A 19,052-nucleotide genomic window follows, 5' to 3' on the forward strand; every position below is an offset into this window, starting at 1 on the left:
AGAATCACAATAGGTAAGGCAAGAAACATCCATATAGCAATGCTTTCTTCCCCTCCCTCCATCTCTCTTCATACCTAGAAGATAGGTAACAAGCGTGGCTCAAAGTATCACCCTCCATTAGATCTCTCATGCCACTTCCATGGCTGTGACTGGTACAGAGTCTTACATCTCTCTGAACTATGACTCTGTGGCAGGGAACAATCTCCAAATCCTACCTGCTGTATCCCAAGATACACTGCTGGAACATATGTGAACACACACAACCAAAAGCTCTGCAACAAGACAACAGTGGGGCTCGATTTCTGCTATAAACCTTTCTACAGAATTAGCACCAGGGACACTGCAAAGAGAATTAAACTAAAGATACCACCTCAGTTCCCTCATGTAGTTTTTTTTTTTTTTCTTCTAGACAGAAACAGACAAATTTTGGGATGAGTCAGAACCACCCATCTGTTATTCAGTTTTCATTACTAATAAGGAAGGCTTAGGCCTACGTAAAGCAGAGGAGCCCAGTACCTGCATCAGTCCAGTATAGTTTGTTGGTAACCCAGTCAATTGCAAGTCCAGCTGGACTTTCCAGGCTGGTGTCCACCACAACCTAAACAAAAAGAAAAATAAAAAAAAACATTAATGTTATTAGACCTTAGAGAAAAAGCACTGGCCCAATGCACTACTCAAACAATGTAACTCTCAATAGGCAAAAGCCCAAGCAGAACAATGCTGTATGAGAGCACTAAGGACTTATTTGAACTTATAAGTCTTACATTTGAAGAAACATCTATTTTTCATGTCCGTTCAAAATACTACTCCAAAACCTTGAACTTTGTTCTCCTCATTAAGGGCACATGCAAGTCCCAAGGACTGTGGCTCTTGTTACAAATGTAGTACATAACTGGAAGAATTAATACTTTTTCCTTTCAGATTTTAGGGCTACAACAGAGGAATTAACCACAGCTAGTAAATCAAAGTGCTTTGTGTCCCACTTCAAGGTCTTCCAGAAAAACAGGAACATATACCAAACTTGTGTATGAAGTGTTAAGTGATCTTAAGGCTCATCCAAGTCAGAACCAGGCAAATTAATGAACATTAAATCCAACATGAACTACAGCTCCTTAGGAAGCCAGTAGATCCCAGCAGATTTAAAACTGATATTCCAGGAGTCTCCTGGCTAGACGGTCTCCACACATAGTTAACACTGTACCTCCTGGCTTGATCCATCCCATTTTGCTCGGCTGATTGAGTCGGTGCTAACGTCCGTCCAGTAGACATAGTCATCCCTGGAGTCCCAGTCCAGAGCCACAGCGCTGCGCACATCAGCGAGAGGGATGACATCATCTGACAGGTCATCTGTGTCAAAGCTGATCCGACGGATGTCCATCCTTCGGGCAAAAAGCAGGAACTTGTCAAGACCTGATCAAAGGTCGAAAGGTCTTCTTTTAATTTCTCTAAGTTCAACAACACAGTGATAGACACAGACAATTCCCTGCTATATCCAAACTTAACCTTACATCATCCATCACTGGCAGGTCACAGCCCAGGATTTTAATGGTAGCAAAAAATATCACTTTATTAGGGATTGGGAGCAGGGGGGAGCATAGCAGTAGAGAGCTGTCTCCTGAGGGTAACCTACGCAATGGGAATAAATTCAACCATGTTCTTCAAAGAATGGCACAGACATCTCTCCAAATCAAATAACTATGCCATCTCTCGAGAATCTAGGACAACAGTTGGCCTGATTCTCCCGTCTGGCTGCAAACTAAGAGAAACTCTGGCAGTCAGCAAAGCTGAATTTTTTGTTCATCACTGACACAGCTATGGAAGCTCTAGGGAAACAGTCAGCTGTGACAGACAGCATGGCACCGATAGCAGCCCTGGATTAACGACTGAAGGACGGAACTTCCCTGCATCCCCACCCATCCAGACTACTGAGGGGAGTGGGAATGCAGAACAGGGGAATGCATCAAGAAGGTGAGGTATTCTCCAGCAGGGCCCATAATACTACTCAGTCCATCCAGCTGCATCCCCCCTTGGAAGCAACTTCTGCTGCTTACTCCCATTGCCAACCCTCTACCACCCAACAAACATCTGGACACACAGGCTGTGGTCCCACCTCACTTACTCTGGGCACAGGCATGGCTGCTGGTCTTGCGGAAGCCCGTGGGGCAGGCACAGGTGTAATCCTTGCTACTCGGCAGGCAGAGATGTGTACAGCCCCCGTTGTTGGCCCCACAACGGTTTCTCCCTGCTCAAGTAGCCAAAGAAAAACAACCACGCATAAAGCAAAGAGTAAAAGAAAAAAGGAAAAATACCAGCCGTGGTACAAAGTCCCACATGGATAACATAACTTGACTTATCTACACAGAAGTTAATTGAGAATAAGACAATAAACTAAAGCACTAACTCCACTTGTAGGGGTTGATCTGACAAAAAAAAAAAAGGCATTTAAATCAATCCACTTGCCAAGCAGATGACAGTAATTTAAAAGAAATAAGGGAGGTGTCGGTCATTACTAGCGCCCACTTATGATTCCTGCACCTCCCTCCTATCCCCTTCTTCCCCCCAGTAGCTCTTACATACACGAACCACAACTTATTTCTCACTGACAAGCATTCACACCCAAGTGTCAGCAGGGGGAGCTGAGGTAACGCTTAGCACCGCGTTATTGCTGCTGGGGGACCTAAACTGAACTGTTGGATGGAGCGGGTGCTGTGGCAGCTCTGGACAGAAGTGGAGGACGTGTCAATGTCCTGGGTTCAGGCTTGCCATCTCCCTGCTTTACAGGGCGGGTGGCAGCAGGTATTCCAGAGGCTCAGACAGGTCTCTACTCCCTCTGCAGTTACCTGCTGGCTGGCGCTGAGGATGCAGTGTGTGGATGTCCATAGGAAAGTGGAGTTTATTTCGGATGATCTCCTGGTTCTTGCCTGTGAATTTGTTGGCACTGTTGATGCTTTTGGTGTGCCAGTCCGTCCAGTACAAACTGTCCTCAAACACGGTGATAGCAAACGGGTGTGGGAGGCCTGTAATGGATGTCCAATAAAGGAATTTAATTATTTTCAACAGGAGTCAGGCTATCAGGGAGACAAGGGAACTCTTACCACCACCCCATATTCATTTCCACAGTCAACCTGCTCAAATCCACCTTACACTAACATGACAGACACTTCCTGTCCATTAATGTCTGGGTAACGGAGCCCATCTCATAGCAGTGACAAAATTCATCCCACAGTGAAAAAACAAGAGACAACAGAATTCACCTACAAGCAGGTGGCTCTGAAACTCAGGTTAGCATTATACTACTCTTCTTCACTGCAGAGAGCATTCCCTGTACCCAGCCCCGTTATTTACCTTGGCTAATAACAGCTTTCCTATTCCGCCCGTCGAGGTCAGCCCTCTCGATGACATGGTGTTTGGCATCCACCCAGTACATCCGATGCCCTGCATAGTCGATGGTCAATCCGTTGGGCCAGAAGAGGTGCGTATCCGCAATGATGCGCCGATTAGAGCCATCCATGTTGGAATACTCGATGCGGGGAGTGTTGCCCCAGTCGGTCCAGTAGATAGTGCTGGATGAGGCAAGGAGAGACGGGTTAGAAAACTAATGTCCCACATAACGCACGCATCATCACCTCCTATCAGGGCAAAACAATATTGATCCTGTGATCTCAAACATGAGACCTGGGGCATAGCCATGGGAGAAGCAATATCCAGCAAGGTAGCAACAAGAACTTTCAAGCTGTTGAAATTTGGAGGCTCCAGAATAGGACTAAGGGTCTGAAAGCCCTCAGCACCACAAGGTTTCCCAAGCTGCTGGTATCAAACAAATGGCTTGAGCCCAAAGGCAGCCTTAGTGACCAAGAATAGAGTTTTTACTCTTCACCCAGAAGCACTTGCAGGGAAGGCTCTCTGAGGTCTCAAGTTCCCACTCACCCCTCCATAGGATGAAGGGCAATCGCTCGGGGCTTCTCCAGGTTCTGCCACAAAAGCACCTTCCTGTGAGTGCCATCCAAATTTGCTACTTCAATTCGAGATGTCCCAGAATCTGTCCAGTATAGTTTGTCGTGGATCCAGTCAATAGCAAGTCCACCTATCTCCAGGGGAGAATTAAGCACAGAGTGAAACCAGGAGCACACTATGCTCGGAAAAATAGTTCCCTTTCCCTCTTAGCCTCAGGGAAGGCCCAACTGAGTCCTCCTGTCTTCTACCCTGTCAGACTAGATGAATTCCAGGGAGACAATGATCTCACACCGATTCCATCCAACCCATCCCCTTGCTCAGGGAGATGCACTCCATTCTGAACTCTGGGTACCCACTTTTCTCCACTCACCCATCCCTATTCTCACACCACAGATAGTGCCCAGGCCTTTGTCTTTTTTGTGGTGACGCACCTGGGCTCTCCAGCCCTGTGGAAACCACTTCTTCCACATTGCTACCGTTCAGATTGGCCCTCATTATGCGATCCAGAGTGACATCAGACCAGAACACCAGCTCCTTGCTGTGGTGGAAGTCAAGGGCAATGGCATTTTCCAAGTTGTTCAGGAGCAGCGTATACTCTGAGCGATGAGGCAACACTTGTCGGATATCAATTCGATTGGCAAAGAGCAGCACTGGCTCTGGCCCTGAGAATAGATGGGAAGACAGCATTAGAGTACTCTGATAGGGTCCTGCCTACCATTCCCTTTGCTCTAAGTCCCAGAACTTAGTTTTGAAATACCAGCAACAAGAAATCAATGCCCAAGCGCAAAACGCCTCAAAGAGCTGTTTCCATAACCACAATACACAGACTTAACTCAAAATCTGGCAGTTTTAAAGCTCTTGGCAAACGTTTATTTATCAAGATGTGATCATTCCAGGTTCCATCTGAGCTCACCTCACCTCAGCCTCTGAAGCCATACCAGTAGGCACGCACTTGGCAGCAAGGTTATAGTTTCCTTCACCTATATCCACCTCCCAGCCATATAAACACACATGCTCTACCACACCTTCTACCACAGCCTACTGTCACAGCAAAACATGACACAGTGAAAGTACGCCTCAGCCAGATATAAAGTCAGTAGATACTTCTGCTGAAAAAAGAATTGAAGTTCTTTATGGATCTCATTAGGGGAATTCCTAATAATATTCCTAATTCCTGTAATGGAACTCTTAATTCCTCATCTCCTACATTAGGGGAGCTGAGAAGTTCTCCAAATGTATATATGCCCTTAAAAACAGATGTCCATAGAGCAGCCACTCACAGCATTCAGAACTTGTGACCAGTATCAAAGGTTAAGCCAGAGCAAGGACATGTGATGCAACTTCACTGACAAGGAAGGACTGAGACGCTTCCTAAACAGAGACACAGGATACTGGTTTTGTCCCAGGGTCTGGGTCACCAGGAATGACAAGAAACTAGGAAAAGCAGACAAGGGCTGTAGTACTGGCAAGGAAAGGAAATAGTGAAATACCTCTCCATAGTCAAAATCACAAAGTTTACACACGTTTTCACTGACAACCTAAGCATATCTAATATAAATCCAGGTACTTCCTTGTGTCACACATTGGCTCAGTGAACAGCATAATGCTGCCAACCACGCATTAGAGACAAAGTTACGAGAACAACATGTATGTATCAACACATGCACCAGAGTAAAGTTGAATTCCTCTTTACCTAGAGCTTTGCAGCTACGTTTGTCAGGTCGCAGCTCATAGCCTTGCTCACACCAGCACTGGAAGCCTCCTTCACTGTTGGTACAGCCTTGGCTGCAGTAACCTTCCTCAGCACATTCATTCACATCTGCATGTTACAGACAAAGGGAGAAAATTACCATTATATCAACAAGTCAGGCAACCTCACTGACAGGTTGCTTCTGCTTTCATGCTCTGATTTGCAACCTATCGTGGCCATCAACTCCAAACACATCAAAGCAGCAGGGAGGAGGCTACTGCTCCAAAAACCCACCTTGGCATGATCGTCCATCTTCCAGGAGCCTGTAACCTGTATGGCAGGTGCACTGCACCATCCCTCGTGCCATCTGGCACTTCTGAGCACAGCCACCGTTGTTGACATTACAGTTCTCCTCCCCTGTTCGTGGACCTGCAAAAGCAATGCATGAAGATAACTGTGCTGAAACCACAAGGCAGCTGCTTGTGTCCTCAGCAGTTAGGCAGCAGCCACACTTCAGAACAGGGTAAGCAACATGGGGAGGACAGAGACTGTGCTGGAAGCTGCCTCTTTGCAGTTAGAACGCTCCCCTGCAGGCCACAACCAATGGGTATCAGCCCTTCCCAAGATCTGGACAATGAAGCTCAGAATAATATGGCTTGGGATTCACCATCTCTGCAGACAAACTTTAATACCTGAAAGCATAATCTTCTCCCCATTATTCCTTCTCCACATTATGCAATTGGCAAAATCACAAAGGCCATTTTCCTCAGTCTTCAACCCACACACTCTCCCATTAACACAATCCAGACTTTCTTCCTTACACACATCCTTCAGAAACACCAGATCGACTCCCACACACAGTGCCTCCATTTATATTTAAGACTTGTCTTGGAGTCTGTTATTGACTTACGGCAGTTTTGATGCGGGCTCTCATCACTACCATCTCCACAATCATTTGCTCCATTGCACAGCTTCCTCTGTCCAATACAACGCCCGTTCCCACACAGGAACTGGTCTGGGGCACACTGAGGTGTCCCTGCAATAAGAAGGAGAAAGTAAGCACCAGAGCTTACTGATTCAACAACAGTCATGGTGGAGAAAAGGACACAGAACACTTTCTAAGATTTGTTACAATCTTTACATATGAGCACAAATCCATTACTTCCTCTTTCCTTGAATTCAGCTCATCTTCCACTCCTTACTGCTCCAAATATCTTCATGGTGATTCAGAGGCCTGTGAGCTCTCCTCCAGACTGAGTCCAATGCTGCTATATTGGGAAGCTCCGCTATTTAGTTGCTCTCAGAATGACTTCAAGGTCCTGGCTTAATTCCCTTTGGTTCCAGATTCCACAACCCTCCTCAGCATGTGTCAGAGCGGAGTCAGTTCTTCACTTTAATCATCTGAGATGCCACCCCAGCATGGCTATGGATCTTAAGCCTGCCTAGGAATGAGCGTCTTGTCCAGCCCTAACTGCACTGTGACGGACTTGGAATGAGATTTACATGCATCACTGAAATCTGAGCTCAGGCAACAGGATTTCACACATGAGCTACACACTTCAACTGCTGTTGGCAGGAAGGCTCTACAAAATTCTTGTAAGTAAAGTAATGCTATTTGTAGGGACTCTGCCAATCTAATTGTGTCTTTGTCAATAACTGCACTGTCCTGTTGCCTCTTATTTCTTGTACCTCTCAAGCTGACTTTGTCAGTGGTTTCCAAACCATCACCCTCTGATAATCCTAGGAGTACAACAGGACAATACAGTTATCAGCAAACAAACAATTAGATTGGCAGACTGCCTGCAAGCAGCATGGAAAAGGGTAGTTGTGAGATTATCAAGTACAAATAAGAACTAACAGACACACCAACCGGGAACATAAAAACAAATCACATACAGATTCACTTCTCAGAGAAGAGAAATACTTTTTAAAAAGGATTCCAAAACTTGGACTGCATTTGTCATAATGAAGACAAAGATTCTTACATCAGTTGTTCTAGTGTTCTAGGAATTTTTTCCCTATAGCCAATAAAAATATAAATCCAAGAAGTGACACAGGTTTTTAACTCTTGCTAAAGACATTAAGACAGTGCACTATTTCTCATCAGATGAGCCAGTACATGTTCTGCTGGGACTAGAACCCCTCAGTTAATTTTTACCTGATGACTATCACTGTAGACCTAATGCAGAACTGCACAATCAACCTTATGGTGACAACAGTTGTACTCTACCATCTTGGGTTTGATTTGGAGTGGGGAGCTTGAAGTTCAGTGGCTCTGGAAGTTTGATTTGGCTTCTGTGCTGCAACAGTTCTTTCAGTGTTTGTTTAAATATCTTGGTTATCAAGATAAGGCAAGGGGTTTACCGGTTTGTCTAAGAACAATTGCTTTTTCCAGGATCACCACCACCTCCTGCACACTGCTACTCATGCCAACTGACTTATCTAGAGCAACAGCTCCAGGACCTCTGAGCTCATCTATCCTTGTACAACAAATACTGCGCCCTCCTCAGCAGGCCCAAACAAGGGCTGCAGTTTTAGAAATCCTTTTTGTCACCTCTAAACGCAATTTTTGAAATACTCTGATCTAAATAGGTCAGTATACACAGTTGGGCTCTTCTCACTGTGACAAATTCACAGACCAGTATATACTATTCCTCTACAAGGGCTACAAACAACCTGAAAGATTTAAGAAAAATAGAAAATTCTAGTTATTTCCTGAATCTTACCATAATACCAGGGCCTGCTAAAACCCTCTTCTTTTCCATATCCATCATATAGAAGAATGGCTATAGGGGAAATGGTTACTAGAAAGAAAATGTCTAAGGCAGGGTGGGGCTGGTACACTTAACCCTCTAAAACAAAGGCTTTATTCTTCACTTTTACAAAATGCCCTTTTTGATTCTACTTCCTGTTAAAATTGCTTGGCAGCTTCATAAGGCAACATGAAAGCTACCCAGAATTACCTAGAAGGCATGAGCTAGACTCAGTCCGTTTGACAAAAGTAGGAACTTTGAACTTTATTAATGCTTCCAGGTTTGAATGGAAGTGTCTCAGAGCTTTGTTGTAATTCACAGAGTATGGGCAGGATAGGAAGATAAAAGGATCTGATACCTGACCAGAAAACACCACTACTTAGGTTAGTTTAAGCACACAGACCTGCACGTGTTTGCAAGTGTAGAAGACAGTTTACAGATCTCATACTCTGGGAAGCACAGTAAGTTGAGGCTGAACTCAAACTATCCAAAAGAGACCTCTCTACCTATTCCTCCAGGATGGAAATGTTAGCTACAAGCACCAAGGCAGCAGGCCAAACCTGTATTCTCACAGTTCTCCTCATCACTGTTGTCAGAGCAGTCATCTTCCCCATCACAGCGCCAGGAGAGACGGACACAGCGCCCTGATTTACAGCGGAACTGGTCAGCTGTGCACATAGATGTAGCTGAGGACCGAAAAAAAAAAAATTAGGTGAGCAACAAGGATCAAAAGAGACCTGTTTCAAAAAGGTAACACTCCCACATATTCTCTTGCATCCACAGAAACAGAATGCTCCCACCAGTCCCCAGCACTCACTGCAATTCCTCTCATCTGACTGGTCATCGCAGTCGGAATCTCCATCACACCTCCAGCCAGCATTAATGCACAAGCCACTGTTGCACATGAACTCCCCAGAGCGACATGGCTGGTGAGATGCTGTCGAAAGGTTAAATAAATAAATAAATAAACAGCAAACTCAGACCTATGGAACATCCCAGAAATCTCTCAATGCCACATTTATGCTCCGCTGTAGTGGAACTTGGTACTGAACAGATCCCTTCTGGAAACTGCCTTAATTCCTGCATGCAGAAATGTGCTGACTACACAGTGACCCCCATGACTACTCTCACTGTCTTGAGTTAAAAAATTAATAATCAAAGAATCAGCTTATGTGTGACAAATCAGATAGCTGTCTCTCCAGCCAATGCAAAATCCATTTAGGATTGCAGGTCAGAAGCTTGGACCAGTATACCACCCTGCACTAACTTACAGCAGTCAGATTCATCAGACCAGTCCCCACAGTCATCATCGCCATCACAGTGGTAGATGTCCAAGATGCAACGTCCATACGCACACTGGAACTCCTCCAAGCTGCAGGTGGCAGCTGGAACATCTGATGCTAATGAGGAAATCAAACAAAAAATGCCTAAGGTAAAAGGGCACAAGCCAGTTTAAATAAACCTTTCTCCATCTAATAATGCACTAGCAAATATTCAATGGAAAATTGTTGGAAATTACTAGCCATTGCTGCATATCTTTGCATGATCTGTATTGCTGAGAAGAACTTGAATGCTGTTTGTGCTTCACTGAGGGGCAGTTTAAAGCTATATACAAATGAAACTGTGCAGTCGACTCACTTTAAAAAAACCCAAAGGGGTTGATGAGAAAGCAACAAAAAGGATCCAAGAGTGTCACCTTCCCTCTTATGCTCAAGATACTATCTATGTCTCAGTGCCCTCTATAAAGGTTTGCAATGTTTATTAAACCTTTGAAAGTCAGGTATAAAAACAAAGCTACATTTTGGGGTAACTCTATATTAAAGACTGAGGCACATCAGAACGCAAGGTTAAAATATGGCGTGATTCCTTTAAAATTTTAACACAAATAAACACTTGAAGACCAAAGGAAGCAAGCAGTGAGGTGCCCGCTTCTGCACCTGACCTTTGAATTTTCCCCCCTCCCTTTCCTCTCAAGCTTTTGCCAAAACAAACTGTGCCTTATCAGTTAGGAGCACTGGCAGACAGATGACCCTAGGCAGAGCCCAACAAACTTGCAGTCAAGGATTTGCCCACTGTTCTCTGTTCAGCAGTACACTATGTGGGAAGCGATGAAAAATCTAAGTCCCACACAACAGAATCTGACACCTCTTCTCATACTGTCCGGAGAATGAACTGCATGTTTCAGGCACATGAGTCTTTCAACTGAGGAGGTCAGAAAACAAATACACCAAGCAAAAGGGAAAACAAAGGCTGGCAATCAGGGACCTGAACTACGCCTGCCTATCCAACCTCAAGTAGTGGCAGAGCCTGCAGGCATGCAGTAAGATCTCCAGTTCAGCCAGTATCCAGTGGCTAGTTACTAACGTGTGTGTTAACCTGTGCCTCACCAAAGGAATCTGAAAGTAGTGTTTGGGCCTCCCTGAGGAGAAAACGAAGTTGATGACTTAAATTCTCATGTAGCACAATTCAATTATACATCCCATCCCACAAAAAAAAAAAAAAAAAAAGCTTAGTCCCACATTGTCTTAGATGAACAATGAACAGGACTGGATACAAGAAAAAGTTGACAGCCACACTGAGGAAGATAAGAGAAAGGGAGGCAGCCAAAGTGAGCTTCTTAGTGAAGTCCCCTACCTAAAATGCCTCATAGAAAACTGCCAGCCACAATTTGAGAAGCATTTCAACTCAGAGGAGTAGGGGCATGAATTCAGGTTGCCCTTCTACCTCCATAGCAGGCAAGGTTGAAACATCTTTCCTCACTTCCCCAGAGCCTATTCATGGCCTGCATGGAGCAACAGGCAAGGGAATGAGAAAGGAGAGAGGGGTAAAGGCGAGGGAAAGAGGCTAGCTTCCTCTTAGAGCCTTTTCCCAGCTTAGAAATGTTTGCAGCCCCTGGCTTGCTGCCAGCTCTCATTATCTGGAGAGATAAAAGACAACTCCCCCATGCATCCACTCCCCTGCCCTTCAGGAGCTGGCGGCCCTGATCCCCCCCTCCTAGAGCTTTTTGAAGTTTCTTGCTATCTAGAACAAATTCTGCAAAATGCCTTTGAAAGCAGGGTGGGGGAAGGGACCGCTGAAACTTCCACAGACACTAAATGCACTCAGAGACATGGCAGAGAGCAGCGGGGGTTAGGAAGGGACATAATAGACTCCTGTTCCACTTGCCACAAGCCCATGATGGTGGAGGAGAAAACTGCTGTGGGTTCTCACACCCCCACCGTCCCCCATCTCCATCAGTCAAATCAGCTTCCACCTAATTCATCCTATCAGCCCTTATCTGACAAGGTCCTGAGTAAAGCATCTGAGTGAAGAGGGGTTGGGCAGGCAGGCAGCCCTTGCAGCATGCCAGCTGGGAACATGCAGTCCCTTAGGATGCTGTCAGCGGGCAAAGTCCCCCCAAGAAATTTCAGGCAGGAATCAGACAAGAGAATAAAGGAGAGAGCAGTTTTCTCCCCTTTTTCCCTGCCCTCCAGCTCCTACACTTTTATATAGAGCTCTGTTCACTAAAGCATAAACCCCCTGCTCCGAGTCAAGATCTTATAGCCATGGGAAGCAACAGAGAAGCAGTCAGGAACAGATTAAGTATTTCTGTGAGGTAACACAACAGGCATACCATCCTCCTCTCATGCCCTCTGGGGTAGACAACGGAAGGCAGCATAGCTGCCAGTACAGGCAGGACTAACTCGTTTCTGATCTCTGCTGCAGAAAACGTGCCAAACCCCAAGACAGGAGCAGGTCCAAAAGGCTATTTCCTGTGGTTACAAAGCAAGGAGAGCACTTACGGCAATTCTCTTCATCAGAACCATCCTTGCAGTCTGTGTCACCATCACAGAACCAGTGCTCAGCTATGCAGCTGCCATCACTGCAACGAAACTCCTTCTCCGAGCACTTTCTCATATCTGCAAAGATAGTAATACAAACAAAGCCTTGTCTTTTCTCAGAGTACCCAGGAAACAACCATACAATGCTCCTGAAGCTCCTAGGGCACTGACAAACAAGACCTCTCATTAAACCACACATTTCCATGTCATGCCGTGCCAGGACAAAACCATCAGTGCTCATTTAGCAGACACAGAGCACAGGATTTGAAAGGAATCCATGGGACTTCACAATCGCATGTCAAGGAATAACAAGCCTCAAGTGATTTTTGCCTGGCAAATAAGCCACACAACCTGAGATCCCAGCCAGCCATGGGAACACAATATCCCACAAGCCCAGCCCAGATAAGCCAGCTGCGAGCCCTTGCCACACTAAGAGGACCCTAAAGCTGCACAGGTGGGAGTCTGCGCGATGCCTTTTCAAGCCCCAGCGGGGCAGGCAGCCATCACTGTCATTCATAATGTTGGCAGGGCCACTACTCACCACACTGCTCATCGCTGTTGTCTCCACAGTCGTTATCTCCATCACAGTGCCATAGGCTGCGGATGCAATATCCATTCTGACATGAGAACTCATCTTCCTCACACTCCCGTGGAGCTGCAGGGACACGACAGAGAATAAAGTGAAGACAAGGCAATAAGATTAACCTTAGCAAACGCCAAACCTGTGGCAGGTCACAGATCAAGCATCCTCCTCCTCCAGGGATACCACTATATTGGAGAGTTCATTTCCCTTATCTTAACAACATCAGGATGGCCACTGTGATATTCCGAGTCTCTCTCTTCCACTCCAACCGCAAGTTGCTAGCACAGTGGGCTCTAAAACCTGAGAACATGGATTGGAGGAAGGACCTGGAACAGAATAATGGAGCCACGCACCCTGTGCTGGCATTCTTGCATAGCTCCAAGTCTGGTTCAAGTGAACCCCACAAAAAAAAGAGGCAACACAGGCCTCTTTTTTAAAGCAATTAATATGGTCTATCATTACCTAACAAATACTTTGTCAGAATTGTACCTCCACCTTTTTTTCCCACAATACCAAAGCTACCTTCAAAGGAAAGGATATGTTCATTGAAAAGGGAGAGAGAAAATTTCAGCTTCCTCTTCCAAACTCTCCAGTATTTGCAGCCTCATTCCACTCTTTGCCAGTCTTCTACAAAAGCTTGTCTGCAGGCCAGTGAGGAAAGAAAAAGGGACTGCAAAATTAGCACCTGAAGACCTTAATCCAACCGAAACCCTCCTATGGTTAAGTGCTAGTCTGGACAACTCCCTAGGAGTCTCTTATTCTCAGAACCATGCCTTTTTCCTTTCATTAGTCTCCAAAACTTTTGATCACACCCTTCTCTACTGTTGTCTTAAATATGAGGGCATTCCAACCTTTTCTGAAAAACAGAAGACCAAATAGACCCAGACCTACATACCTTCTCTTTTATGAAAAGCTTTGAAAAGGGACTGGAAAACCAACCTTAGTCCTCTCATCCAGAGCATCACAAGGATGTCAAATCCCCAGACCCTGCTTCCCAGTCCTCTGCCCAGAAGGCAAAGATCAGGGCAATGCTGATCAAAAAGTGAATTCATTAGCATGCAAGCATTGCATAAATGGCTAAAATGACATGGAATATTTTACAGCCAAGAGATTTATTTTTCTGGTTCCTCCATCAGAGCCACTCTGGAGCACTGCGCACACAACTTCTGTAGAATTCAAGGACTGCAGAGTGATGCTTATTGAGCAGCTGCAATCATCTCAAACAGGAGCACAAAACTTTGCTCCTAACTGCAGCGTGATGCCAGCCCTAGCAACCAGCACAGTTTTGCAGTTTCAGAGAATCTGAAGCTCAAGGGCTATGCAATGTGCTGGCTCCCTGGCACATGCTGCCAAGTACAGTCTGGATGATCTGTTGTGAAGAAGGAAAGTTGCATCCCTGACCACCTTTTGCTAACAGAAGCCTACCACAAGTAAACCTCGTCCTCAACACGAAGTGCAAAGGAGGGGGCTGAGCTGCAAGGGCTCAGGCAAAATTCACTCAATTTTAGTAAGCTGTAGCAGCACAACAGCAGTGCTCACAGCTAGCAGCCTGCCATGGCAGCTCTTCTGAAGATGGCCACCTCATACGGCAGCAGTCAGTCAGCTTTCAGGGTAACTGGTCTCTGTGTGGGGAGCATAACTACAGCACCTTCCTCTCTTCAGGAAGCTCAGTTTAAAGGGAGAGGATGCTGGGGACAACCCAGCACAGCAGAAAAGTCAGACAGTGGAACCTGAGGCCACAGGAAGTCAGCCAGACAGGCAGTTCAGTTGGATTTGGCAGGGGTTAGGCGTTTCCACGAACAGGGGAGGACATGAAGCGCTCAGCTCAGGGAAGTGCTTCATGGGACATTAACTAGCAAAGCTGCAGGGCATAAGCTGTTCTCCAGCTGGACAGAGAAGCACCCCCTCCCCCAGGACACGTATCTGAACAGCAAGCCAGGTGCCAATGCGGGGGGGCTACAGACATCAGGTACACATCTCTGTCAGAGGCAGGATATAGCTTATTGCAAGCCAAAGGTCTGCCTCAGTGGATAAACTCTTAAAATCCTGTAACAGAGTGGGCTAACCTTCCCCACCCATGGCAGTCAGGCACAGCACCACCCCCTCCCCTCCGAGAGGTGACTTACGGCAGTCCTGTTCATCAGAATCATCCTCGCAGTCGTTGTCTCCATCGCAGACCCATGACCGGCGGATGCACTTCCCGTTGTCGCAGTGGAAGTCCAAGGGGGAGCAAGTGGGCAGCACTACAAGAGCAAAGAAACACCTCAGTATGGAGCTACAGCCGGCTTCCTTCCTGAAAAAGAAGTTCCTTCCCTCCTGATGGGAGAAGGCTACACCTCTTAGAAACAAAAGACATGAAATTTCAAGTCACAAGGAAGAGATGTGCCTCCGAGGGGTGGGGGGGGCAGGATAGGTCTGCAGCTTGTCAGCCTTTCCTCCCCAGAGGAGCACTGACCTTTCCACAATAGAGTAGCCATCACAATTTCCCACCGAGTTCCTTTTTTCTCTTTCATCCCTAAGCCTGCTATCATCCCATAATGGCACTTGTTTCATAACAAGGAAAATTACAATATCAACATTTTCCTGCATGCTTCCCAGTGCAGTCCATCCTGTTTCAATTACACAGTGAGTTCTTTAGGATAAAAACCATCAGAAACAATGGTTTGGGGAACAGGGTTTTGCAAGGCACATGCCACAAGAAAAAACACATGAAAAGCGTGTTTCAGCCTGGGGACTCCGCCAGCTTTTTTTGTTTAAAGAACCTGCGAGGAGAAGCTTAGAGGCAGGAACGCATTGCTGAGGATAAATTCACTGTGCCTCGGGTACGGGCAATAGAATTCAAACCCTTCTAAAGGTCTCCAGAAGGGACCGAGGGAGAGGGTATATGGGACACTTGTCTACACGGGACTCTGCTGGCAATGGAGTGGAACCACAGATCCACAGCATTCAAGGAGGCCCAGAGCCACAAAGCTGGAATTCAAGGGGGAGCATCAGCTCTGTCCTGCCCCCACAGATGAGAGAAACCCTCAACCCTGGGGAGGTTCATGCTTTTAAGTGCTGCCAGCTGTGGCGGGGAAGGGGCTGCACAAGACACCGCTCCTGACAGGTGTGGTGTTCTCCAAAGAGCAACGTTAGCTCAGCGACGTGAAGGGGAGCGGGCCGCAGAGGCTAGTGCCTGAAACCCTTTCATCCCAGCCCAGCTTGCCGACAGCATCTCCCATCTGTCACCAGGGGGGTCAGCCCTCCTCTGCTCTGCCTCTACTTCTTCCCCTGCCAACACTGTCCCGGGGGTGGGGGCGCAAAGGGGGGCGGGAGGCTTAAAAGAAGGTGAAGACAGCAGCCACGCACACAAGGAGGAGGATTTAATACGGAGAAGAAATAGCCACATTTTCGGCTTTCCCAGCCCTCCATTTCCACATAGGCCAGGACTGCTGCCGGTGCCCTGTGGAAGCAGTATGGATTACACTGCACGGAATCGTTCACAGCTCTTTATAGCACGTCCCCCAACATTTCATACCGAGTGCCTGGCCTAAAAGCCTCCCACCCCTAAGAATACACCACTGCAGTTAAATTCAGACTGGCTGTTAGAGACGTCTTTTGGTAACCACAGACGTGGATCACCTTAGCCACTCCTGTAGCAAGGCAGGCAAAGGCATCTCTGTATTTGACAGGACATCACTGCTGAACACCACGCTTGATGACAAAATACAGAATGTGGCACCAGCCGTCAGGAAAAGGTTCTTCCTATCACATCTAGGATGTCTCGGTGTAGGTATTTGTCCAGATCACACTCAGCCACTTCCAGGCCTCAGAGCGGTACGAAGGAGAGGGAGGCATACAGATCTGTATCGTCGCCCTCGCAGCTTGACAGCACCCTGGTCGTCCCGTGGCTGACCCACTTCCTTACACGGTGCTTTCTCTGAGCAGCCCTGTGCTGCTGCATCAAAGCGAAGGAGGAGAGCCTCCTTCTTCCCCAGGGCAGATAAAAAGGGGAAAGAAATCCAAACTCCGTTTCCAATCAAAGCCAAGACAGATATTTGGATTCAGAGAGTCAGCCCCACAGATCAGCCCTCTCTCCCCCAAGTGCAGCTCCCATACATACTTCACATGCTGAGCAAACCTTCCCTGGCCTCAGCTGCAGTTTCAGGACTAAGACCATCCCCCCAGCATATGCTTTTCTGTCTGCTCTGCCCAGTCCCAGCGTGACTAATCACCAAAGGACTGCACAGGAGCCGCCTGGAAGGGAATTTGCATGCTGACTCTCCAGGGGAGAATTCTTCAGGCTCCCAGAGGGTTAGGCCATTAGCACTGGTTCAGAGCTGATACCATTATCCCATTGAACTGCTGCATCCCTTCATGAGGTAACAACACAAAATGAAATTCCACCCCTACAGGGAGCAGTTCAGCCAATTTCATACTCTCCCTTAAATATAAAAATTGAGCTTCAACCACAGGGGAGGGGGAGCAGGAGCAGGGGAAAGAGAGCAAAACACAAGCTGCCACATACAAAGGAGGACCTAATTCCCACCCTAGCAGACAGCAAGTATGTGCCAGCCCAGACAACACCAGGGGGGAGATAAATCCCCTTCTACAGGAGCTCTCCTTTAAAGGAGGAAGGAAAATGGAAAGAAAAAAAAAGAAAAAACACTTAAGACAAAAAAAATAATGAATGAAGGCTGATGTTTCATAAAGCTTAGGAACCACCAATGGGATCGGGCCAGGGATCTGTGTAAATTCATAACCTGAATCTAATAATGTTCAGAAACAGATGTTTCAAAGGCAAACGCAGGAGATTCCAGGAGCAGCTTTCACGCAGGGGCTGTCTCTCCCTAACCCTTCTTCCCAGCCCTGCTCCTCCCAGCCCACGATCCCTTCTCCCCTTTAAAAAGCAAACTGTCCTCACTGAAACATTCCTGCATGTCCTCCTGTTAGTTCTACACACGTCAGCTTCAGCTCCACTGTACAGCCCTTTGTTCTGAGGCTATTATTGTTCAGCCCTTCTGTTAGTCATTTATTTCTTCATATTTTGAGTTGTTTTCCTATGGAGTTAAAGCTGAGGGCATATCATTAGCCCAGAGTTAATGCGTAGTGCTGTTGTAAGTATATTCAAAAAAATGGTTTCAAAATTCAGAAGTTAAGAGTAAATTTAAAAGTTACGGTGTCACACTTAGGAAAACACAGTGCAGATATTCAAACAACCTCCACTATATTTTCTTCTGCCATCGTGGAATAGCTATACAATTTGCTAAGCGATTTTACTGCTTTAACTAACTTTAAAAGCCATGCCTCCATCTTCTTCCTCCCTTAATTAGAAGGGAACATGGCTACACATGTGAAACATCAAGGATTCCTTCCATTGCCAGAGAGGGAGAAAGACTGGATTATCAAGCTGAATTAGCAGCCAGAAACCCGGAAACAGAACACCTATATTTTCTTCCCAGCTTTGATAGTAATTATTGCATGACTGTAGGACAGCTCTAGCACGTCAGCCCCACTTCTGGCGGTGGTAAAGTTAAGGACACTTCCTAAGATAGCTGCAAGGCCTTCATAGGCACTGCTTCCACTGATGAGAAAATGTTAGATTGCACTAACATGGTTTTACCACTACTCAGAGCAGGATTAGGTACTGCAACAGTAAACACAACTAAGCCTCAACCCCCCCTTCCCTATTCAATTCTCTCCACATCCGTGCAAAGCAGCAGTATTTTTCTTGAAAGAAATAAGCAAAGGCAAGTCCTGGGATGGAACTGAAGACAGACAAACGCCCACAAAGATAGGAACTAACCTGCTTCCCCAAGCAGAGGGAACAAGCACAAGGAAAGGGAGCCGTCGGGAAGAGCTAAGCGGGCCAGCGACAGCCTAAGAGAGCACATCTGTCAACTTGCGGTGAGCAACACAAAAAGGCCTTTGAACTTCCAACCATTTCCCTGAGCTCATCCCTCTGCATGGTCACACTGGACATCATCCAAAGTTTCAGCAAAGCTAGGTCTATCGTAGGCCTGCTATTCCTCCCCCTCTCCCAACTCGTATTACACAGGGCGCTCTTTTATGGCCAAGCCGAAGGGGAGGGGGAAGAGCAGGGGGAAAGGGACGTTTATAAGGTGAAACGCAGCCTCAATCACGTCCCACTGGCCTTTGAACACTTTATCCCTGTTGCCTGCAGTGCCCAGGTTGCTTTGTGCCCAAGGACAGTAAGTGACTGGTGCTCTGATCGGGATCACGGCAGGCTGAACAATACAGTTTGATTAGAC

The 19,052-nt window shown here is 46.6% G+C and overlaps 1 protein-coding gene across 1 annotated transcript in view; it reads right to left on the reverse strand.

Moving 5' to 3' along the window:
- The window catches only part of LRP4 (LDL receptor related protein 4), a 76,881-nt gene that overhangs the window by 16,992 nt on the left and 40,837 nt on the right, over positions 1-19,052 (reverse strand). The window contains exons 3-18 of the mRNA XM_035539146.2: positions 14,928-15,044; positions 12,760-12,873; positions 12,180-12,296; positions 9,669-9,797; positions 9,215-9,334; positions 8,958-9,083; positions 6,555-6,680; positions 5,939-6,073; positions 5,648-5,773; positions 4,386-4,616; positions 3,928-4,084; positions 3,346-3,563; positions 2,841-3,017; positions 2,120-2,242; positions 1,202-1,410; positions 517-598 (exon numbers count right to left, since the gene is read on the reverse strand). Coding sequence (XP_035395039.2) covers positions 517-598; positions 1,202-1,410; positions 2,120-2,242; positions 2,841-3,017; positions 3,346-3,563; positions 3,928-4,084; positions 4,386-4,616; positions 5,648-5,773; positions 5,939-6,073; positions 6,555-6,680; positions 8,958-9,083; positions 9,215-9,334; positions 9,669-9,797; positions 12,180-12,296; positions 12,760-12,873; positions 14,928-15,044 — 2,307 coding nt within the window. The remainder of the gene's footprint in view (positions 1-516; positions 599-1,201; positions 1,411-2,119; positions 2,243-2,840; positions 3,018-3,345; positions 3,564-3,927; positions 4,085-4,385; positions 4,617-5,647; positions 5,774-5,938; positions 6,074-6,554; positions 6,681-8,957; positions 9,084-9,214; positions 9,335-9,668; positions 9,798-12,179; positions 12,297-12,759; positions 12,874-14,927; positions 15,045-19,052) is intronic.

The sequence above is a fragment of the Cygnus atratus genome, chromosome 5, assembly GCF_013377495.2.
Source record: "Cygnus atratus isolate AKBS03 ecotype Queensland, Australia chromosome 5, CAtr_DNAZoo_HiC_assembly, whole genome shotgun sequence".
Classification (NCBI taxonomy): Eukaryota; Metazoa; Chordata; class Aves; order Anseriformes; family Anatidae; genus Cygnus; species Cygnus atratus.